The 26026-nt window shown below is 31.4% G+C and overlaps 1 protein-coding gene across 1 annotated transcript in view; it reads left to right on the top strand.

The window, feature by feature from the left end:
- The window catches only part of LOC145285856 (sodium-dependent multivitamin transporter-like), a 215613-nt gene that overhangs the window by 99439 nt on the left and 90148 nt on the right, over nt 1-26026 (top strand). Inside the window, exons 3-5 of the mRNA XM_080134296.1 lie at nt 16514-16582; nt 23185-23236; nt 24901-24968. Coding sequence (XP_079990422.1) covers nt 16514-16582; nt 23185-23236; nt 24901-24968 — 189 coding nt within the window. The remainder of the gene's footprint in view (nt 1-16513; nt 16583-23184; nt 23237-24900; nt 24969-26026) is intronic.

Below are 26026 nucleotides of genomic sequence, written 5' to 3'. Positions count from 1 at the left end.
AATATGCTATTAAAAAAGAAAAAGTCGATAAAAGTTAGACATAAACAGTAAAAAAATAGAAGATATTATTATTAAATAACAATAATTATTAAAAATAAATATTAACATTTACAATAATAAAATGAGTTAGTATTAAAAATAATTATTAAAATAAAAATGAGTTTATTATTAAAAATACATATTAATATTCAAATAAAATTGTTTTTATTATTAAAAATAAATATTAATATTTAAAGTAGAATAAAATGTGTTTATTATTATAAATAAATATTAATATTTAAAATAATATGTGTTTATTATTAAAAATAAATATTAATATTTAAAATAATATAATGTGTTTATTATTACAAATAAATATTAATATTAAAATAAAATGTGTTTATTATTAAAAATAAATATTAAGGAAGGTCAACAGGTGGAGGAAAAATAGTCAATGCAGGTCATACCACCTGACCAGCTAAAATCGCCTTTTTATATAAGGCAGACAGTCAGACTATTTGCCTTGAGGGCGGGCTAAGCCCTCCTACCCCCCCATCGGTAAACACTGTATGTTTTTCGAGCTGAATAAATATGTTACATTGAATAAAAACACAAAAAATATATCCAGTTGCCTTTGATAACATTTATTTGTTATATATTTGTCTTTTGACAACTTTTCTGAATCTACGTGTGCAGTAATACAAACCCAGATATTTTTTTTTTTAAACAGTAATGAATTTTCCGAACTCAATATTTTACAATTTTTTAAATTTTAAAATCTATCAAAATTTTTCTATTGATTCTATTTTTACGATATTTTCAGGGTCAATGTGAAATTTTATGTTCTTTCCAATAAATCGAAAATAATATTTTAGACTATCGTTTTTTTTTTTAAATTCACGACCCCCCCCATGTACATTTTTCGAATACATCGGTAAACACTGTATGTTTTTCGAGCTGAATAAATATGTTACATTGAATAAAAACACAAAAAATATATCCAGTTGCCTTTGATAACATTTATTTGTTATATATTTGTCTTTTGACAACTTTTCTGAATCTACGTGTGCAGTAATACAAACCCAGATATTTTTTTTTTTAAACAGTAATGAATTTTCCGAACTCAATATTTTACAATTTTTTAAATTTTAAAATCTATCAAAATTTTTCTATTGATTCTATTTTTACGATATTTTCAGGGTCAATGTGAAATTTTATGTTCTTTCCAATAAATCGAAAATAATATTTTAGACTATCGTTTTTTTTTTTAAATTCACGACCCCCCCCCATGTACATTTTTCGAATACATCGGTAAACACTGTATGTTTTTCGAGCTGAATAAATATGTTACATTGAATAAAAACACAAAAAATATATCCAGTTGCCTTTGATAACATTTATTTGTTATATATTTGTCTTTTGACAACTTTTCTGAATCTACGTGTGCAGTAATACAAACCCAGATATTTTTTTTTTTAAACAGTAATGAATTTTCCAAACTCAATATTCTACAATTTTTTAAATTTTAAAATCTATCAAAATTTTTCTATTGATTCTATTTTTACGATATTTTCAGGGTCAATGTGAAATTTTATGTTCTTTCCAATAAATCGAAAATAATATTTTAGACTATCGTTTTTTTTTTTTAATTCACGAACCCCCCCCCATGTACATTTTTCGAATACATCGGTAAACACTGTATGTTTTTCGAGCTGAATAAATATGTTACATTGAATAAAAACACAAAAAATATATCCAGTTGCCTTTGATAACATTTATTTGTTATATATTTGTCTTTTGACAACTTTTTTGAATCTACGTGTACAGTAATACAAACCCAAATATTTTTTTTTTAAACAGTAATGAATTTTCCGAACTCAATATTTTACAATTTTTTAAATTTTAAAATCTATCAAAATTTTTCTATTGATTCTATTTTTACGATATTTTCAGGGTCAATGTGAAATTTTATGTTCTTTCCAATAAATCGAAAATAATATTTTAGACTATCGTTTTTTTTTTTTAAATTCACGACCCCCCCCCCCCATGTACATTTTTCGAATACATCGGTAAACACTGTATGTTTTTCGAGCTGAATAAATATGTTACATTGAATAAAAACACAAAAAATATATCCAGTTGCCTTTGATAACATATATTTGTTATATATTTGTCTTTTGACAACTTTTCTGAATCTACGTGTGCAGTAATACAAACCCAGATATTTTTTTTTAAACAGTAATGAATTTTCCAAACTCAATATTCTACAATTTTTTAAATTTTAAAATCTATCAAAATTTTTCTATTGATTCTATTTTTACGATATTTTCAGGGTCAATGTGAAATTTTATGTTCTTTCCAATAAATCGAAAATAATATTTTAGACTATCGTTTTTTTTTTTTAATTCACGACCCCCCCCCATGTACATTTTTCGAATACATCGGTAAACACTGTATGTTTTTCGAGCTGAATAAATATGTTACATTGAATAAAAACACAAAAAATATATCCAGTTGCCTTTGATAACATTTATTTGTTATATATTTGTCTTTTGACAACTTTTTTGAATCTACGTGTACAGTAATACAAACCCAAATATTTTTTTTTTTTTAACAGTAATGAATTTTCCAAACTCAATATTCTACAATTTTTTAAATTTTAAAATCTATCAAAATTTTTCTATTGATTCTATTTTTACGATATTTTCAGGGTCAATGTGAAATTTTATGTTCTTTCCAATAAATCGAAAATAATATTTTAGACTATCGTTTTTTTTTTTTAATTCACGAACCCCCCCCCCCCCATGTACATTTTTCGAATACATCGGTAAACACTGTATGTTTTTCGAGCTGAATAAATATGTTACATTGAATAAAAACACAAAAAATATATCCAGTTGCCTTTGATAACATTTATTTGTTATATATTTGTCTTTTGACAACTTTTTTGAATCTACGTGTACAGTAATACAAACCCAAATATTTTTTTTTTAAACAGTAATGAATTTTCCGAACTCAATATTTTACAATTTTTTAAATTTTAAAATCTATCAAAATTTTTCTATTGATTCTATTTTTACGATATTTTCAGGGTCAATGTGAAATTTTATGTTCTTTCCAATAAATCGAAAATAATATTTTAGACTATCGTTTTTTTTTTTTAAATTCACGAACCCCCCCCCCCCATGTACATTTTTCGAATACATCGGTAAACACTGTATGTTTTTCGAGCTGAATAAATATGTTACATTGAATAAAAACACAAAAAATATATCCAGTTGGATAGAAAAGTAACTTATCTTGCCTTTGCTAACATTTATTTGTTATATATTTGTCTTTGGACCGTCCACTAATGGCGAGTCTTTTTTTTTTTTTTTTTAAATAAAACTAATTTTAAAATTTCGATGTTCGAAAAACAGTCCATAATATGTCAATATAAAAATTCTATTTTTGTTTGATAAAAAGAATAAAACAGTTAATAAATACAACAAAAAAGTCCATTAAGTTCAACAAGCTAAACTCTTTTATTTATAATAAAACTCTTCGACAGTTTAAATGCTTTCAAAATCCTATGTAAGTATATCGTTTTTACTGTACACAGATTCGAAAAAGTTGTCATCAAACAAATATATGACAGAGTTGAATAAATATGTTACATTGATTAAAAACACTTCTTATTAGCATTTTCTTTTTATATGACAACGTTAATGTTCATGAATATTTAAATAAAATACATTACTGCACATTTATTAATATTATCTCTCTTTTAATCACTTTTATCGACTATCAGCCAAATAACCGGGGTCTAAAAGTTGGGAAATTATTTTTCTATTAATTTAAAGAATATGCTATTAAAAAAGAAAAAGTCGATAAAAGTTAGACATAAACAGTAAAAAAAAAAGAAGATATTATTATTACATAACAATAATTATTAAAAATAAATATTAACATTTACAATAATAAAATGAGTTAGTATTAAAAATAATTATTAATATTTAAAATATGTGTTCATTAATAACAATAAATATTAATATTTAATATAAAATAAAATGTGTTTATTAATGAATATAAATATTACTATTTAAAATTATAAAATGTGCTTATTATTAACAATAAATATTAATATTTAAAATAATAACATGTGTTTATTATTAAAAGTAAATATTAATATTTAAAATAAAATAACATGTGTTTATTATTAAAAATTAATATTAATATTTAAAATAAAATAAGTGTTTATTATTAAAAATAAATATTAACATTTACAATAATAAAAGGTGTTTATTATTAACAATAAGTATTATTAAAAATAACATAAAATGTGTTTATTATTAAAAATAAATAATAATATTTAAAATAATAAAATGTGTTCATTATTAAAAATAAATATTAATATTAAAATAAAAATGTGTTTATTATTAAAAATACATATTAATATTCAAATAAAATTGTTTTTATTATTAAAAATAAATATTAATATTTAAAGTAGAATAAAATGTGTTTATTATTATAAATAAATATTAATATTTAAAATAATATGTGTTTATTATTAAAAATAAATATTAATATTTAAAATAATATAATGTGTTTATTATTACAAATAAATATTAATATTAAAATAAAATGTGTTTATTATTAAAAATAAATATTAAGGAAGGTCAACAGGTGGAGGAAAAATAGTCAATGCAGGTCATACCACCTGACCAGCTAAAATCGCCTTTTTATATAAGGCAGACAGTCAGACTATTTGCCTTGAGGGCGGGCTAAGCCCTCCTACCCCCCCCCCAAAAGCTGAGAGCTGGGGAAACTTCTCTCAGAAGGGGTATGGGAGGACAGGGAGACCTTCCCTCTTTCAACTAAGAGATAGATATCCTTTTGTATGGTTGATTGACCCCCCCCTGTCGGTTCCGCTTACTCCATTCGGAAAGAGATCAACCTTACACAAAAAAAAAAAAAATATGGGGACAGGGAAGCCTTCCCGGGCCCCCTTTCTGGGAGGAGAAGTTCCCCGGCTCCTACCTTTTTGGGAGTGCTCAGCCCGCCCTCCAGTCAACCACAATATTTGAAGAATAAAGATATTTTTGTTTTTGTGTTTTAGGTGGTGAAGGTGATCTGGGGAGTGTTTTTTTTTTTCACAAAAAAGGTACTTTTTACGAATGGGTATCCAAGAAAATTACAGTATTTTGTCAGAAATTAAGATTTTCATTGACCACTCTCAATACTATCAGAAATGAACAAAGTTAATTAAACAGTCTACACAATATAAACTAACTGTTTTGTTGGCTTTTTATTCTAACTCCAAACTAACCCATAACTACATTTTTCTTTTATTTTGCAAATTTGATTTCCTTTAGTTTATATTGTGTAGCTGAATCAGAAATTGATTTATCTTTTGTCATTTGTAGTTAACATGCTATCAGCGCAATTACTACAGTGTAATCACACATGATCTACCAAAATAAAAACACTTCAGATAAAGTCTTAAATAGAATTCAGTTCCTTACATGACATCTGATGAAGTCAGTACAAACGTTACAAACTAATACTTGAAAAACAATTTGACATTTACTGTACTACAATATCACATTTGTATAGAAGTAGAAATCTGGATACCTATTCTGATACCTAATAAAAGAAAGGACACTCTTTGGGGCGGATTTTGATGATAACAAGTCACTAATAAGAAATTATAATAAACATTGAAATAATTTAAGAATTTTACCAAAATAAAATTACTTGGTAATCACCCAATTTCTGCCACAAAATTTTAATTGGCAAAACTCATAAGCATAAAATATATATTTTCTAATTTCATCTTTTTTTTTTTACATAATCTGGTTTGATGTTTTCCTAAATATTCAAATCACTATATTTTGCTGCTTAATATTAAATACAGCAAATGAGTTATTTTTATGCATCAAACAATTACATTTTCTCATTCATCCAAACTAATCACTGAACATCAATTTCATATTTTCTTCACTAAAATATTACTATGCTTGATGTCATCAAGTAGAGCGGATCATTTTTTTTTACATTTGTTTACACATTTTTTACAAATGTTTTTGAGAGTCCATACAAAGTTATAAGTGTTCAACATTTTTTTTCATTTGAATATATTTTGTCTAAGATTCTTAGCCTATGTCATTGCATACCAATTTGTTTCTTGAAAGTTAAGTTCACTGTAAAAACATCTGATACACCAAAATCCCTGATACCTGTTTCTTATAAGCGCCAAATAACTATCACTATTTCGATTTGTGTTTCATGAGAACAATTCAATATTGATACATTATAAGAAACATTTCCAGTGCTTTTCTCTTTTTAGCAATAGTTGGTTGATAATTAGAGGACACAACTAACCCTATACTTTGCTTTACTTTGTTTTGTATATATATTTTGTATTGTGTGAAATTAACAAAGATTCATATGCAGGAATCTGTTGATACATTCCAAGAATCCCAATGCGACCAACAAACTTGAAAGACTACAATTTCTTTTTACTATGACCAATAAGAAAGCTCAAGGACTAAGTTGTTGGACTCATCCTGATCACCATTTTAAATTATTGTTAACAGTAAGTTTAACATTTTAAGTACAGAATAATATTCCTTTTGATATTTATAAATTACTATTTTCTGTGACAGATGTTACTTTTTCAATATTGATTGTACCCTCTTTTGTGTTTTTAAATTTTGCATACAATAATATTAAGCACACCATACCAAGACCACTATTTGAGCATCTAATAAACTGCCTACCAAGACCAATGTTTTCAAGTGACAATGGAGAGTATTCATGTTATGTTTCACATTTTTATGTTTTGAAATATTTTGCTGCTTAATATCAAATTCAGCAGATGTTTACTTTGTTTTGTGTATATACTTTATATTAGGTAGAATAAACAAAACTTAATTTCGCTACCATCATTATTTGTAGTGACATGCACTGTTAACATAAATAAAATCACTGGTGACAATCCCTGATACCTGTTTCGTATAAGCACCAAATAACTATGATAATGTGTTATTGTTGATACATTATAATAAACATTTCCATTGACTGGTCGTTTGCTTAGCTTAGGTTTACATCATTTTTTCACAATGTTTCTCTACTTGCTTTCAGCATGAGAGCAGATCATATTCTGCACATGTTTCATGCATATCACAAAAACTTATAATATTTGATCAACATTTGACTAACAATTTTACAAAAAAGACCTACCACCTTAAGGGGGGTAAAGGTAAGGCTCCCCACATAACCATAAAAGAAAGCCGCCCCCCCCCATACAGTGGGAAAGAGCTCCCTTCCCATTCTGGGGCAGAGAAGGGGCAAGGAAAACTCTTAAACATAAATGGTCAACGGAGGGTATACACCCTGGGAAACTAAAAGTCTATATGGAATCTGCATAAATTAAAATATCCTGTTTAAGCGTATTGTATGACAGGGAGGGAAGGTCAACAGGTGGAAGAAAAATGGTCTACGCAGAGCATACCGCCTGACAAGCTAAAATCGCCTTTTTATATACGGCAGACAATCAGACTCTGATTGCCTGGACGGCGGGCTGAGCAATGAATGTGGAAGCCGGGGAACTTTTCTCAGAAGGAGGATGGGAGGCCCAGGGAGCCTTCGGTCTCCTCCTAAGAGAGGGATATCCTCTTACTCCCTTTGGAAAGAGATCAACCTTACACAAAACAAAAAATATGGGAAGAGAAGCCTTCCCGGGCCCCCTCCCCCTTCTGGGAGGAGAAGTTCCCTGGCTCCAACCCTTTTTTTGGGGGGGGGGCGCCTAAGCCTGTCCTCCAGGCAACCAAATGAAAAAGAAATTTACCCATCCCACCTTTGTAGGAAGTGTGCTCAGCCCACCTTCTGAGCCACTGTGAAAGTTTCCGTCCACCAAAAGGGAAGGGAACGAGGAAGGAAAAGTCTCTGAGAATCTTCATGCAATTTCTTTGACAAAGAAACTGTTTTCACTTGATTCCACACAAAATTTTTATTGCTTTTTCATCTATTGTCTTATATTAGGATTTCTTTATGCATGTTATTTTATTTAAGAGTACTAAATAGCTTTTCAGTTTCTTGAGACTCTTTCAACTGTCTGGATTCTGCAGCAACGTTGTGGAGTGATATGTAAAACATAAATTGGTACTTTATAACAATAGGTATGTAGAATTCTAACTCGCCAGTGTTGATCGTTTCAATTATTTACAAATTCACCAGGTCCTGGATATGACCATAAACTGTATCCAAACATGGGGCTTTGTGAAGTGTGAAGCCACCATTTAATTGCTATTGCTACCAGGTCCACTCTGATCTGGAGTAGTAGTACCTGTTAGGGTCCCAATTATGAGTTAAATAGAAACCAACATTAAATAAACAAATATATTCTAGGAAAAAAAAATGTCACTAGATTGGGCATGAAATAACCTGATATAGTGTTGATATGTCATAAAACAAAATGAACCAACAAATTCACCAATCGACACAATATCAACAAATGTATCTTTCTTTTCCTTATTCTGTGCTTATTTCTTGGTACTAAGCTTATCATTAACTAACCCTGACATTTCTTTTACTTTGTTTTGTGTATATATTTTATTTTGTGTAGAATAACCAAAAAGACATTTAGCTACCACATTTGCAGCGAAATGTTAGCATACATAAAATCACTGGTGACAACCCATGATGTTTTTTCTTATGAACACGAAATAACCAACACGCTTTCCATTGGTTTTTCATGATAACAATTTAATATTGATAAATTATAATAAACATGTCCATTACTTTTCTTTTTTTATCAATAAATATACTTGGTTGATAATTAGAGAACACAATGTTTATTGTAATAAAACTTGTGATCTATAACATCCAATTCTAAAAATTAAACTTTCCTTTCTCAATTGAAACAAACAACATACCCCACACTATGTTCCTAAAAATGAGGATTTTACTATTGCGTTTACATAATTTTTTAGCTATGTTTCTCTTACTTTCAGCATGAGATCATTTTCTACACGTGTTTCATGCATACCACACAAACATTTTACCTCTGACATTTTTAATTTTTTTCCAATTTCCTTTCACCATGAACATTATCATTAGTACAGTTTTCATTTAAAATGAAGCTGTACATGGTTACTATTACTTGGAAAGCAGATCTAAAAAAAAAAAAAAAAACTGTTTTCACTTTGAAAATTTACGATTTATAGATCTCGGATTTGGCCCTTCTTCACCTTTTATCTTACATTTGTAAATATTGTATATATAAACTTTTTTCTTATTTCTCCAATGTTATTTCATTCATGCAATTTCATAATCCACCAACATTGTATAAGATTCAATTCCATTTGACACTTGAAAACAACTTTTTATATAGTAAACAGCATTTATTTCTTTTCAGACATATTCTTATTTTATTTTATTTCCAGTACTATGTTTTATTTCATTTTGTGGACACTCATTTAACTCTCTGGGATGCTGCAGGGAACATGTAAAGTGATATATCAAACAAGAAGTGGTACTTTATGACAATAGGTATCTAGGATTTACACATACCAGTGTTGATAGTTTGAAATATTTACAGACTAACATTTTACACAATATAAACACATGTACCTTTTTTTCTTTTCCTTTGCTTATTTCTCGAACCTAAACTTATCATTAACTAACCCGTAACTTTGTTTACTTTGTTTTGCGTATATATTTTATATTGGGTAGAATTAACAAAACTTAATTTCGCTACCATCCTTATTTTTAGTGACATGCACTGTTAACATCAATAAAATCACTGGTGACAATACTTGATACCTGTTTCGTATAAGCACCAAATAACTATCACTATTTCGATTTGCTTTTTCATGATAATATGTTCATCTTGATACATTATAATAAACATTTCCATTCACTGGTCGTTTGCTTAGCTTAGCTTTACATCATTTTTTCACAATGTTTCTCTACTTGCTTTCAGCATGAGAGCAGATCATATTCTAAACGTTTCATGCATATCACACAAACTTATAATATTTGATCAACATTTGACTAACAATTTTTTGCCAATTTCCTTCAACATTCTCATTACCATTACTACAGTTTACATTTTGTCGTTAAAATGAAGCTGTACATGTTTCCTATTACTTGGAAACCAGATTTGTAAAAATCCCATTTTTTTTTCACTCTGAGAATTTTCATTATATTTCTTTGACAAACGATCTATTTTCAATGAACTTCAGCACATGATTGTTACTGCTTTTTCCCCTTTTGTCTTATATTTGTTTTTCTTCATGCCAAATATTTTATATATCAATTTTTTGCTAATTTCTTAAATTTTATTTCTTTAATTCTTAGTCCACCAATATAGTATAAGTTTCAATTGCATTGAACGCAATGTTTTAGATAGTAAACATCAGCATATTTCACTTTTCAAGCACTTTTTCATTTTATTTCAAATACTATGTTTTATTTCATTTTGTTGACACTCATTTACCCCTCTGGGGTGCTACAAGGAACATGTAGATTGATATACCAAACATGAATTGGTGCTTTATAACAATAGGTATCTATAATTTTGCTTAATTCTCTAACCTAAACTTATCATTAACTAACCGTAAATTATGTTTTAGTTTTGTGTATATATTTTATATTGTGAAGAATAAACAAAAATTCATTTCACCACCACATTTGCACTGTTAGCATACACAAATATCACTGGTTACAATCATTGGTAGCTGTTTTTTAAAAACACCAAATAACATTCACGCTTTCCATTGGTTTTTCATGATAACAATTTAATATTGATAAATTATAATAAACATGTCCATTACATTCTCTTTTTATCAATAAATATACTTGGTTGATAATTAAAGAACACAATGTTTATTGTAATAAAACTTGTGATCTATAACATCAAATTGTATAAATTAAAGTTTCCTTTCTCAATTGAAACAAACAACATATCCCACACTAAAAATGAGGATTTTACTATTGCCTTTTAGATCATTTTTTAACAATGTTTCTCTTCTTACTTTCAGCATCAGAAAATATAATTTTCTACACGTGTTTCATGCATACCACACAAACGTATATGTGACCAACATTTTACCTCTGATACATTTTTTTCCAATTTCCTTTCACCATTGTCATTATCATTAGTACAGTTTTCGTTTTGTCTTTAAAATGAAGTTGTACATGTTTCTTAATACTTCGAAACCAAATATATCAAAAAATAATTTTTTTCACTTACAAAATTTTCATGATATTTCTTTGACAATCATATTTGTTTTTAATTGAATTCAGCATATGATTCTTACTGCTTTATCACCTTTTATCTTATATTTCTTTTTCTTCATGCCAAATATTTTAAATATCAAATTTTTGCTCATTTCTTAAATTGAATTAAAAAAATGGATTTTTTTATTCCACCAATATTGTATAAGGCTCAATTCCATTGAACACAGTGTTTTATATAGTAAACATCAGCATTTGTTTCTATTTTATTTCAAATACTGTTTCATTTCACTTTTTCGATAATCATTTACATCTTTGGGGTGCAACAGGGAACATGTAGAGTGATATATCAAACATGAATTGGAACTTTATAACAATAGGTATCTAGAATTTCCACATACCAGTGTGGATAGTTTTAAATATTTACAAACTTACAATTTACACACTATAAACAAATGTATCTTTTTTTCTTTTCTTTGCTTATTTCTCGAACCTAAACTTATCATTAACTAAACCTAAACTTTGTTTACTGCATTTTGTGTATATATTTTATAATGGGTGAAATAAACAAAACTTAATTTGGCTAATATCATTTGTAGTGGCATGCACTATTGACATATATAAAATCACAGGTGACAATCCTTGATTCCAGTTTCGTATAAGCACAAAATATCTATCATTATTTCGATTTGTTGTTCATGATAAAAATTTAATATTGATACATTGTAATAAACATTTCAATTGCTTTTATCTTTTTATCAATACATATACTTGGTTGATAATTAGAGGACACAACTAACCCTATACTTTGCTTTACTTTGTTTTGTATATATATTTTGTATTGTGTGGAATTAACAAAGATTCATATGCAGGAATCTGTTGATACATTCCAAGAATCCCAATGCGACCAACAAACTTGAAAGACTACAATTTCTTTTTACTATGACCAATAAGAAAGCTCAAGGACTAAGTTGTTGGACTCATCCTGATCACCATTTTAAATTATTGTTAACAGTAAGTTTAACATTTTAAGTACAGAATAATATTTCTTTTGATATTTATAAATTACTATTTTCTGTGACAGATGTTACTTTTTCAATATTGATTGTACCCTCTTTTGTGTTTTTACATTTTGCATACAATAATATTAAGCACACCATACCAAGACCACTATTTGAGCATCTAATAAACTGCCTACCAAGACCAATGTTTTCAAGTGACAATGGAGAGTATTCATGTTATGTTTCACACTTTTATGTTTTGAAATATTTTGCTGCTTAATATCAAATTCAGCAGATGAGTTCTTTCTTATGCATCAAACAATTACATTTTCTGATATTCATTCAAACTAATTATTGAAAATCAATTTCATATTTTCTTTACTAAAATATTACTATGCTTGATTTCATCAAGTGGTGCGAATCTGTTTTTTACACTAACAATGTGCACATTTTTTGAAGAATAAAGTTGTTTTTTTTTAAGGTGGTGAAGGTGATCCGGGGAGTGTTTTTTTTTTTTTTTTTCCAAAAAAGGTACTTTTTACGAATGGGTATCCAAGAAACATTCAGTATTTTGTCAGAAATTAAGATTTTCATTGACGACTCTCAATACTATCAGAAATGACCAATCTACACAATACAAACTAACTGTTTTGTTGGCTTTTTATTCTAACTCCAAACTAACCCATAACTACATATTGCTTTTATTTTGCAAATTTGATTTCCTTTAGTTTATATTGTGTAGCTGAATCAGAAATTGATTTAACTTTTGTCATTTGTAATTAACATGCTTTCAGCGCAATTACTACAGTGTAATCACACATGATATACCAAAATAAAAACACTTCAGATAAAGTCTTCTTACATAGAATTCAGTTTCTTACATGACATCTGATGAAGTCAGTACAAACGTTACAAACTAATACTTGAAAAACAATTTGACATTTACTGTACTACAATATCATATTTGTATAGAAGTAGAAATCTGGATACCTATTCTGATACCTAATAAAAGAAAGGACACTCTTTGGGGCGGATTTTGATGATAACAAGTCACTAATAAGAAATTATAATAAACATTGAAATAATTTAAGAATTTTACCAAAATAAAATTGCATGGTAATCACCCAATTTCTGCCACAAAATTTTAATTGGCAAAACTCATAAACAGAAAATATATATTTTCTAATTTCATCTTTTTTTTTTACATAATCTGATTTGATGTTTTCCTAAATATTCAAATCACTATTTTTTTGCTGCTTAATATCAAATACAGCAAATGAGTTATTTTTTATGCATCATACAATTACATTTTCTCATTCATCCAAACTAATCACTGAACATCAATTTCATATTTTCTTCACTAAAATATTACTGTGCTTGATGTCATCAAGTAGAGCGGATCATTTTTTTTTCATTTGTTCACACATTTTTCCAATTTATATATATTTTGTCTAAGATTCCTAGCCTATGTCATTGCATACCAATCTGTTTATTAAAAGTTAAGGTTCACTGTAAACACATACGTTACACCAAAATAAAAACGCTTCAGATAATGTCTTGATATTCAATTAAGTTTCTCACATGACATCTTATGAAGTTAGTAGAAATGTTACAGACTTTTGAATCTCAAACACTTTCAATACTGTGCACTGATATTTTCTTTTTTGGAATATAAGCACATTCATGATTTTTTTTACAAACGCCAACAAATGTCACATTTTGTAGCAATGTACTGAAACAATTATAAAAATAGGTATCTAGGAAAAGGCCACTACATATGTTATAAATTCCAAATTTCCACAACCTGGCAAATACTGGTACACGCTAGCAAATTTAGATTTGTAATTACAGAATATGATTCTAATTTTTTCCTTTGCTCTTTATTCTAACACTACACTAAGTTTACTGTTTTATTTCGCTACAGTTGATATTGTGTAGAACAATAAGAAAATCATAGTGAACAATGCATTCAACAAAATTTCACACACATTTCTAGATACCTATATCTAATAAGTTCAAAAGAAAGGACACACTTAGGGAGGTATTTTGGTGGTCAAGTCACTAAATAGAGATTAGCTGGTTTCCCGGCATAGCCCAAGATGTAATAAAGATTGACTGAAATACATGTTCTAGCTGGTTTCTAGGCGTTGCCAGGGATGTAATATAGACACATTATGTTGTATATTACCTGTTCTCTTCTCCCTAAGGTAAAACAATTTCATGTACATGCTGTAAATTACCTACACTAGGGATAAAACATGAACAATACCAGTCCTAGGGTAGATAAAACAAATAATACATAGAGATGAAAGATTCCTCTCCCCTAAGAATAAAACATATATTCAATATCTGCTTTTGTTTTTTCATTGTTTATACGGTCCCAAGCAACGCCGGGTAGCCCTGCTAGTCTATATAAATAAAAGGCAAAAGCGGCGCGTGCATTTTTGTATGTCCGCGGGTGTTCTCTGGTGGGGAGGTGTTTACTGTCTTAGAACTTTTATATACCTACTAGAAAATAATATCTACGATTTGCGTGTCTAGATTTAGTTTTTTCATTTTACACCGACGAACATCCGGGCAATGCCGGGAACCCCGTTAGTCTATACATATAAAAGGAAAAATGTGTGTGTGTTTGTGTGTGTGTGTGTGTGTGTGTGTGTGTGTGTGTTTGTATGTCTCGCAAAAACATTCCACACAGGCAACGGACTTTTACGAGATCGGTGTCATTTTCAAGCTAGAACCTTCAGACGACAAATATCGAAAACTTGGCTAAAAATATTAATTTTTTCACTCTCAACGGGACACTATTCTACAGAGAGGGGCAAAAATCGTTCCATCATAACAAGGTAGCCCAATACGCATGCGCAAAAAAGGTTGCTTCTTTAATTAGTTTCAAGTTTATAAAAACCGACCCAATTATGATGTCTGTTTTTTCCCCGATTTTTTAAAGTTTTAACATCGTTCGCTTACACGTTGTTTTTTTTTTTCCATCAAATTCGCTGTATTTTTTGTTTTTGTTTTTCGGATTTTTTAAAAGAATCTTTAATGTCGTTCGCTTACACGTCGTTTTTTCCCTCCCCATCTTCGCTTTTTTTTGTTTTGTTTTTGTCTTTCCGATTTTTTTAAAAGAGGTTTAACATCGTTTTTTTATTTTATATTTAAACAGGGTTATTACTTCGCTTATTTTCAGTTTCCGTTTTAATTCCCTCCCCAATACACATACCTCTAAACACCCGGGCAACGCTGGACACCTCTGCTAGTCCCATAAGAAAAACGAAACATCATCAGGAATTACTGTTACATGGAAAAGGGCTGTCCCGTTTCCACGTAAATAAGAAGAATATTAGATAAGTGAAAATGAGATTAGGATGAACCTAGAATTGAACCCTGTAGGGAAGGTTAAGAAATGGAATGTAGAAATTTAGTCTATTGTTAAATTCTATTAGAATAGTCAAAAATTGTTTATATCGGAAAAAAGAGTTGATTGTCCATTCGTTTAGAAATCGGAATATTAAAAATGTCTGCTAAAAGAATGAAACATGCAAATTAAATTATATTGTTTAGAATAGGTTAGATTAGAATTGAAGATGCTTTTGTTTGTCAAAAGTGTGTTGGACAAACATATGTAAAGCCACGTGAAATTAGTCACGTTGGTAAACACGCTTTTTACGTCACAGACGGAGGAGATTCTCAATATAGCATGTAAGAGTTAGTTAGTCAGGAGAGTCAGAGAGTTGGGCAGTCAACTGGCAGTCAGTTGGTCAGTTGATGAGTTGTAGTCAGAGCCCCTTGGAGTCGAGGGGAGAGGAGTAAAGCAATGTAGCCATACCAATTTAATTTCTGACGTCATCGACCGGCCGATCAGATGAATAAAGAAGTCATCATTATGTTGTAACTTTTGTCTTGTGTCGTCATTCATCACGAAAATCTTTACGATTATCTTATAATAAACATGGTGTAACCCTTTGAAGATTATGTATCTCTCCCTCCTCTGTGTTAAGAACTCTGCATCATATCAACCTCTCCTCTAATATGTGTTAAACGAACTGTAATATATATGTATATCTTCTCTCCCTCATCATCACTATCGGTATGTCCCTGTCATCTATAAATATCGTACTTGACTTGCTGAATTCGTCCTTTTCATATTGGCTTATTTCTGGAGTCTTTGAAACCTAATTAATCCAGTTGGTCTAATCCTTGACTCTAAACTATTAATAGTAAAGAACAAATAATAAAGTTAACCTAATGTGAAAACTGATTATTTAATGTTTAAAACATAATGTGTTTTGATTAATTATTTGTTGCAGTATTATACACTTCGATTCAAGTCATCTCTTCTTCGGAACATTGGAACGATTATGGGAATTTTAAGTTATGTAAGTATACGATTTGATAATTTATAAAGAAATTTTTTGTATTACATTTTCACCCCAAACAAGGCAAATTGCCACTTAGGTGTAGAAGGCTACTATCAGGGGCAGTAACTACTGGAGCACTATGTTGGGATTTGGGCAGCAAGATGTCGGTTCACGTTACACTTAAACTTCTGCATATCAGTACAGTTAGGGAAGCAGGGACCTGGAATGGAATTTCAGAGTCTAGCGGTTCTGGGGAAGAAACTACTGGAGTAGAAAGATCTTTTACATCTAGGGATCTCTACTGTGTGGGGGTGGGGTTTAGCTGCGTGTCGGGTTTGTTGAGGGTGTCTACGTTGTGGGGGTGCAAGTGTCTGCAGTTCGTCAGAGCACTCACCATTAAAATACTTGTAGAACAGGCAGAGGGATGCAACGTTTCGTCGATGGGACAGAGGCTGAAGCTTAGATGCCAGTTCAGGGCCTATCAGATTGGCGATTCTCTTTTGAACCTTGTCTAGGAGCGAGAGACTAGCAGCAGATACACCAGCCCAAATGTGACAACAATGCTCCATACATGGGCGAATGGTGGCCTTATAGAGGTACAGGATACTTTCAGCTGTCAGTAGTTTTCTAGCACGATAGAGAGAGCCTACCTTTTTCGCAGCGGCCCTGGCAATGTTTTCAATATAATTGTACCAACTCATGTTTCCTGTGAACGTTAGGCCAACCAGTTTGAAAGATGTACTCTCAGACTTGGAGTCACTGGCCATGGCTATTGGTGGTAGAGAAGGTTTCTTGTAATTATTGAAGGAAACCAGTTTAGTCTTGGCAGCATTGAATGTGACCATCCATTTTGTCCCCATTCCACTACAGATTGGAGGTCATCTTCTAGTGTTTTTACCATTTCTTTAGTTATGTGTTCATTTGCTTTCTTGTCATGCCTGCTATAGAGCGTGGTGTCATCAGCATATATACCCATCTCAGAGGCAGTTTTGTCGGGGAGGTCATTAATAAGTATTAAGAACAATAGAGGTCCAAGGATAGACCCCTGAGGCACTCCCGCATTGTCATTAAAAAGAGCAGAGTTTTTTTTCTTTTTTACCTTTTCCAATCTCTTTTTATGTTTTTTATCAAAGTTGCATAAGTCGGATCCATATGTTTGTTTTTGCATAGCGATTTGATAATTGTACTTGTCCATCCCTTAGCACATATATGACGTTACAATATGCACGCGGACCATGAAAAAGTCTTAATTCACCCAAACTCGACACAGTAGCAGTATTAATAGAGTTATTCCTTTTTCCGATTTTTCTAGATATCTTTTCCATTGGGCGAGCTGTCCTTTTTTTTTTTATTTCAGCTGGCCTGTTGTATAAAATGGCGCTCAAACGCTCTTGTTCGGCGATATTCTTCTCAAGCGTTTTGTATCAGTACGTCCGATTTTTAACTGGATCTCATTTAACACCAGGACAAATGTACTAACAGTATTCAATAATTAACAAGAAACTAAATAAAATAAGAAAATCGAAATTAAAAATAAGAACAGTCGCCCCTAATCATCCCACACCCACCTTTATAACCAATAAAAAATATAAATACACCAAGTCTCAAAGAAAAGTAAGCGACAATAACAACAATCGCTCCTGATGATAATGGGATGCATCGATAGAAAGCCATTTTATACAACACACACACACACACTATATATATATATATATATATATATATATATATATATATATATATATATACTAGCAAAAGTACCCGTTGTTGACTGGGTTCAAAAACAGCCTACAGAAAATGGATTCTGATTTATGAAAGTATGATAGGTTATGAAAAGGAAGGGTCGTAAATTTGGGTTGAATTTGGGGGTATCAAAACCAAAGCAAAATATGATGAAAGTAAAAATAAAATAGATAAACCCCATAATTTATTATACCATACCTGTTCACACTGAAACACTTATTACAATATTCTGTGGATCTATATTAAAAAAAAAAAAACTTGTTAAACTTTGTGACATATTTCCATTCTATGAAGGTCAGGCGCGAACGAACACCCCATAATTTTATTATAACATATTTCGTCAAACTGAAACATAATTATCAAAGTATACTTACGCAGCTCGATATGAAAAGTCTTTATTAAAGTTTGTGCCTATTTCCATTCTATGGAGGCCAAGCGCGAACGCAGACCCCACAATTTTAATATTTAAGTTAAAACATACTTATCAAAGTATTCTTATGTACATCTATATCAAAAACACTTGTAAACGTTTTTTTTATTGTTAAATTTTTTATTTCCATACTTTGTGGACCAGGCGCGAACGCAGACCCCACAATTTTAATGGACCACTGTTCTGCCAGATCAAACATACCCATTCCTGTGTCTCGATACATCTTCTATCATTATATGTAATCAATTTTTTTTAAATAGTCAGCCATATAGGAGCCTATTCGTGAAGACACACACACACATTCAGCTTTATATTATAGATATATAATTTGTTTGTATTTTTTTTTTGAAAAAGAAATACAGTCATCATGTATGTATGTATAGATATATACATATATATGTCAGGTCATGTCATATGCTACTGGTACCATGTAACCCAGTACTACCTGCCTCATGGTCGGGTCACCGGCGACTAAACTGGTTCCCCCACCAGACTTGTTTGGTGAGGAGGGCGGCTAGTCTCCCTGAAGGATAAAAACAACGAGAGAGAGACTTAGCTGTCGTACAAAGCTAAGACTCTGTAACATCATCTTTGTATAGATACTCCCTCAGGTATTTGGGCTCATGGATTTTAAATGTCTGAGGGAGTGGCACTCGTCTGACAAGACGTTGCAATCATCATAGATATATAAACAAGAAGCAGGTGGTAAATGGTTTTTCCAAGTTAATTTAATTCCTTAAATTGAAGATATTTTTCTTGTGCTTACCAGTTAGTAGTGCTACTCTTCGTTACATGTAGTGTATTTTTTGCTGATGTCTTTAGAAAATGCTAAAACGGCATCATTAATTATAAACAGAAAGATAAATTGGTGAATTAAAAGATAAATAAAAACATGAATGGGTCACCAGTTGGCAAGTGCTAACGTAACAACATGATTTATTTTAATGAGATAAGAAAACATAAATTAACTAACAAATCATATTTACGAGGTATCTTCAATTTGTTTTCAGTTTTTATTTTCTTTTGTAAAGGCATTTAAAATTGTCGTAGAATCTTGAAAATCCAGTATGTTATTGCTATATATATTATAAGGCGACTGACCAATTTTTATGATTTCAGATTCAAATGAACAGCTACAGCAGGAATTGGAATAAACCTTGATACAGCCTGATTGTCACAACTGGTAAATTTCAAAAATGCAATCTTGTCGTGAGGACACTTTAAAAGGAACAATATGCTATAAAATTCTGTTTTGAACTTGAAAAAATATTACAGAAACGTATTCTAGAAGTGTAAACCATGTTTAGTTTCATAAAAGTTTCAGATGGTTCGTTGTTTTAAACAAGTCTTGAGAGGTAACTTGTTTGCAGTAGACAGAACAGTTTCCGATGGTTTGTTGTTCTAAACAAGTTTTGAGAGATGACTTGTTTGCAGTAGACAGAACAGTTTCCGATGGTTTGTTGTTCTAAACAAGTTTTGAGAGATGACTTGTTTGCAGTAGACAGAACAGTTTCCGACGGTTCGTTGTTCTAAACAAGTCTTGAGAGATGACTTGTTTGCAGTAGACAGAACAGTTTCCGATGGTTTGTTGTTCTAAACAAGTTTTGAGAGATGACTTGTTTGCAGTAGACAGCACAGTTTCCGATGGTTCGTTGTTCTAAACAAGTTTTGAGAGGTGACTTGTTTGCAGTAGACAGTTCCACAGAGCAAAATATTCAAGTCCAAAATATTGCAACACGTATGGAATGTGTCAGACTGCTTTTTGCCTGAATCGAGCATCAGTTTTTGAGTGGCATAAGAAATTCAAAGAAGGCAGGGAGTCTGTGAGGGATGATGAGAGGTGTAGGAGGTGTAAGGAAGTAAGAATACCAAGTAAAGAATTTCATGCATAAATAAAATATAAAGAGGGTTGCGTGTCTAAAGAAGCAATACATGCACAATTTGATATTAGTGTAGGAACTGTACACACAATTATTCGCAAGGAACTGAAGATGCGGAAGATTTGCGCGAAATTTGTTCCAAGGATGCTTAGAGAATATCAGAAAGAACGACGTTGTCACGACGAAGATGTAAAGACAGTTCCTCACCCTCCCTATAGTCAAGACGTCTTAAGCTTAAGGAAACCCTCAGAGGCTGTCGTTATGAGAAAACTGAGGACACATTCACATAAGAGGACTTCCATGGAACCTTCCGGAATTTGTTGGATCGGTACAAGTGCATTGCAATCGGAGGAGACAAGAGTTTCATGTGTGTACTATCAATAAAAGGGCCCATACGAAAAATGTCTACAAACTTATTGAAGATACCTCGTATACATGAAAAACCTCACAGAAATGTAAAATATACTTCGAAGGACCAAAGTTTGTTGAGAAGTCTTAAAGTTTTTGAATAGGAAATAGACAAAGTTCGTGTCAAAGTTCATGCGCGCGCGCGTGTGTGGGTGTGTGTTAGAGAGCTTATTTTCTGGATGGCATGTGTTCATTGTAGATAGATCATCAGACGTAAAGGCATTTCAGTGTCCGTCATCCCAGTCTTCTGGGATGGGCGTTTGGAGAGTCGAGGCCGGTTTCGTGGTGTCTAGGAAAGACACTGATTTTCTTTTCATCAAGTAACTGCTTTATTGGCTTGTAGAATTACACACTGGATTACTGCATTCGCATATAGGTGTTACTTTTTTGAGGTTTGGAAAGATTTCCATTGGTTGAAAATTGTTTGATTTAACATCTTAATGTTAAAAGTTTTCAGCTTTAGGAAATGAGAGGGAAAGCGAATTCCAGCGAAGCGCAGAAGGAAAGAAGTGTGAGCAATTATAGCCATTTGCTTTTTTAGCGCTCGTAGGAATCACTTTGCAATTCAATCACCACAAACTTATGAAAGAAGGAAATTCCGGTTCCTTGTTACCTGTAGGTGTTTGCCGTTTTATTTGGTTGGCCTGTAGCGCTTCCTGTCTAGATTGGGTTTGCATAATACAAGCAAACAAGTGTTGAGAATTTAACTTCGACTTTCGACAATACATTCCAATGAACCTTTCAAGCATCACTTTTAAACGTTGTTCCAATAAATTATGAAGGTTCTTTAAGTATTAATAACTAATTTTTTCTGAAAAGTTTTTGCTTTAATATCTTCACCCTTCTCCCCCTCACAGTCTCAACTTTGAATCTTTCCAACGCTCCAGAAGGAAATGCGTCATTGCTTACTTTAAAACCCCATTTATATTAGTTCAAGAGGAAATAGTGTCGATCAGATCGCAATTTTTTGTACTAATGATCACCGCTTATTAAATCCCAAAGGCCACTCGAGGATAAGTGCTTATGTGATGTGTCAGGTGAAATCAACAGAGCAGATAAAGACTAGCAGTGTCTTTTCTGTAAGAAAATGTGTGCTTGTGAGAGAAGATGGCACCTTCCCACTAGATTTTGAAGCTTATTTTATCAAGGCATAAGTAAGTATTCGGAGTGGCATCTCCTCAGATATGGTCAGAGTACTCCATCTTAGGAGGTATCTGGCTCTTACACGGGTACATGCTTGCGCCAGGAGTAAGATACTTTTGGGGGTCGATAGAATGAACCAATCTCTTTTCCAGCGATTTTAGTACAAAATATGTGAACAGACATTTCGCAACCTAACCCCTTACACAACATCAAATACTAGATCCTTACGTTAAAGTGGCACTGTTTGGAGATGAACATAGCAATAATAATAATAATAATAATAATAATAATAATAATAATAAAAATAATAAAAATAATAATAAAATAATAATAATAATAATAACAATAAATAATAATAAAAAAAAATAATAATAATGATATTAACAATAAAAAATAACAATAAAAAATAGTAATAAAAATAAAAATAATAATAATGATAATAATAATGATAATAATAATAAAAATAATAATAATAAAAAGATTTGTTGTAAGTCTTTCGATTTTAAATCTGTAGTGAATGTCAGTCTTAGAAGCTTATCATATCAGAGGGCTTTCTCAACGGGAGAAATATATTCGCCACCCCCAACACACACACTCTTTATTTATTCCTACATTAAAACGCAAATTGCATGAACATAGTATATTTCCTATAACTGCATGCCTGTGGAACACTGTACCGCTTCTCATCTGACTACAATATGGTCGTCTTCAAGTCCAATGTAAACAAGTACTTGTTGAGCCGCACGCTTAAATAATCAAATTCTACCCAATTTCAACCATTAACGATCACTACGCTATTGTCTCACTGGCTACCTTATACTCATTAGCCCTTATCCTCGAATGGCCTTTATGCCTTGTTAAGTGATTATTCCATTGTAAAATGGAAGCCCTCTTTTTTATATACTCATTTAATTGCTGACCATGTTCAAATATCATATTTGCTAAACTTGTTTATGACTCCATATTTAATCTATTTTTGGTTTGAATTATTTGGTTATTTTATTTAATATTTAAAGGTTTGGTATATGGGAATAGTGCTCTATGGCCCTGGAATTGCCCTTCAAGCTGGTAAGTACATCAATTACTTTCATTAATTTAATAAGAATGAGACTTGAAAATTTGAACATTTTTGTCTTTTATTGCGTTCTGAATTTTTGAGATTAGGATTCATAATTCGTATTATTTAGATTATTCGGACTACTGTTCTCATCTTGAGAGTTATTCATGCAACCTTCGACTTTCTTCAAGTATATCTTGTTGAATTCGGTAATCTTGCGTCCACAAGAACACGTGGCACGGTGGATAAAGTACTTAGTAAAATTCAGTTGTAAGTTACATTCTTGTGAGAGTTGAAGTTTCAATTGTCAGTACGGACGATACCAAAAATTGAGTCCTATTTACACGTTTCGGCCGATCTAACTTCTGACATTCTTAAGGTGTATTTCGTTCAATGAGTGGTTGATAGGCAGAAATCAGAAGCTCACAGTTCTGTCTCCTCTGATCTTGAGCACGTGATGCAATGGGGAAAGAGGTGTCCAGTTAATTTTAATACACCCAAAACTGAGCTTTTATTTTTCCATCATCAACGCTGTGATTCACGTCTGGAGTGAAATGAATGACTCTCGTCTTGGAGAGACTCCATGTTTGGACAAGCTTCTGGGTCTGACCTTTACTCCTGATCTGAAATGGTACACGTACATCAAATCGGTTGGCAAGTTTGCTGGAAAATTTGTGGGATCATTCTACCGATCCTGTAGATATCTCACCACTTATGCAATTCTTTACCTGTATAAGATCTAAGTGCGTCCATGTATGAAGTACTGTTGCAATATCTGGGCAGGAGCTGCTAGATGAACCCTGTTCTTCCTTGACAGTTCAAAATAAACTTCGTAGATTAGTGGGGAATGCCTTTTTTCTTTCCTGCAACCTCTTTCCCACAGAAGAGACGTTGAGAGCCTGTTTCTGCTCTATCGCTATTTTCAAAGGAAATGCTTGTTTGAGCTCCAACCTATGGTACCCCTTGTCAAACGTTCACGAAAAAAACATGTTTAACTGAAACCACTATCAATAAATTCCCCTACTTCGTATCTCAGCTTAAAACCAAACGTAGATTCCATGAACAAAGTTTCTTTCTTAGAACTGCACGCCTGTGGAACTCTATTCCGTTTCCCTGCTTTCCAGTTGACTACAATACGATTATCTTCAAGTCCAACGTAAACAAGTTCTTGGTGAGCAGTTCCCCTTAAGTAATCCAATTTACCAAATTTCCACTACTAACGATTACTATGATATTGTCCCATTAACTAGTGTACACTCATCAACTCTTATCCTGGAGTGGCCTCTGGGCCTTCATAAGTGGTGAAACCTTTGTGAAAAAAAAATAGACCTAAAAATCCACACGTAATTTCGAACAGAACACTTTATTTAATCTACAAGTGTAACATGTTCTCGTTACGTCAATCATGACCGGGCAGAAGTTTTAAGTAATTCGTAATTGTATATTTCCGAGATTGACAGAAGATTCCTGAATTCGACCAGATATACCTGAAGAATATCGCAGGTTACATCAGCCGAAACGTTTTACAATATGCTTGTCTTCAAGGATCAACGTACTGTTGGAATAGTTGGTACTTTCTGGGATTTATCTGGACAGGCAAACAGACAGACAAACTGAAGATAAAACTTTGTATATAAATGAATATATTGTAATGGCCAATATTTATTTGCTTCAGTTACAGGATTTACTTTGTGGCATTCGATTTTACTTGTGGCATCATCTTCAGTGTTATACACGGCTGTAGTAAGTATAATTTTTATACATTAAATAAGGAAGAATTCCTTTAAATGTATTATTTTATCATCGCTTTAAACTTCATTTACTTTTCTTATTAAGCTTTGTTACATTATTATTATTATTATTGATCTTCGTATTAATATTGCTAAAAACATTTTCATATTTAATTCTAGGTTGAGCTTTGTCAGTGAAATTTCGTCTCGCTCTGATTTCCTGGGAATATATATATATATATATATATATATATATATATATATATATATATATATATATAACAATTTATTCGATATACGTGTATGAAACGATTAAAATGGCACGGCGTGGGAAAACAAACAAACAAACAAACAAACAAACAAGGGAGGGGGGTCAAAGTTCCCCAAAGAGAGTTAACGCGTTTATCGATTTTTTCTGTCAGCACAAAGGTTTTTGAATAGCGATAGACAGATTCTAAAATTTTAAAATGATTTTTGGAATCTGCTCTATGTAGTACATTAAACAACTCTATATAATAATTATCGGCAAAAAAAGTATTCTCAACCAAATATTGGCCAAAAGCAGGTCCAAAGGAAGGGAGACTAACATATCCTACCCTTCCCTGTATGATCTTAGATGGAACGTGCTGATTTATACTGTGCATATATACGCAACTAGTCCGCCTCACATAACCACCATCACACTAATATTTAATATTGATAATATTACTGCTGTGTATGTACGGTTAACTATTCATTGCATAAAGAAGTACTCTTATAATATATACCAAACGCAAGGAAACAGAGTAGAAAAAATAAATAGTACTTCTAACAATCTGTTAAGTCAATTTTACACCATTATCCTCTATCACTACTGGCCACCATTTGGTTTAGAATCCTTGTTGTGCCAATAAGTATGAAATAGAGCGGTTTGCGGTACTACATAGAGCAGATTCCAAAAATCATCCTAAAAATTTAGAATCTGTCTATATCGCGATTCGGAAACCTTATTTGTGGCGGTAGAAGGAACCCATAAAAGTATTAAATCTAGACACGGCCAAAAAAAAAAAAAAAATGGTAGAAAAAACAAGT

The sequence above is a fragment of the Euprymna scolopes genome, chromosome 10, assembly GCF_053919585.1.
Source record: "Euprymna scolopes isolate OS-2025 chromosome 10, ASM5391958v1, whole genome shotgun sequence".
Classification (NCBI taxonomy): Eukaryota; Metazoa; Mollusca; class Cephalopoda; order Sepiida; family Sepiolidae; genus Euprymna; species Euprymna scolopes.
Note: the sequence above shows the minus strand (reverse complement) of the source record. Positions and strands in the feature narration are given on the sequence as shown.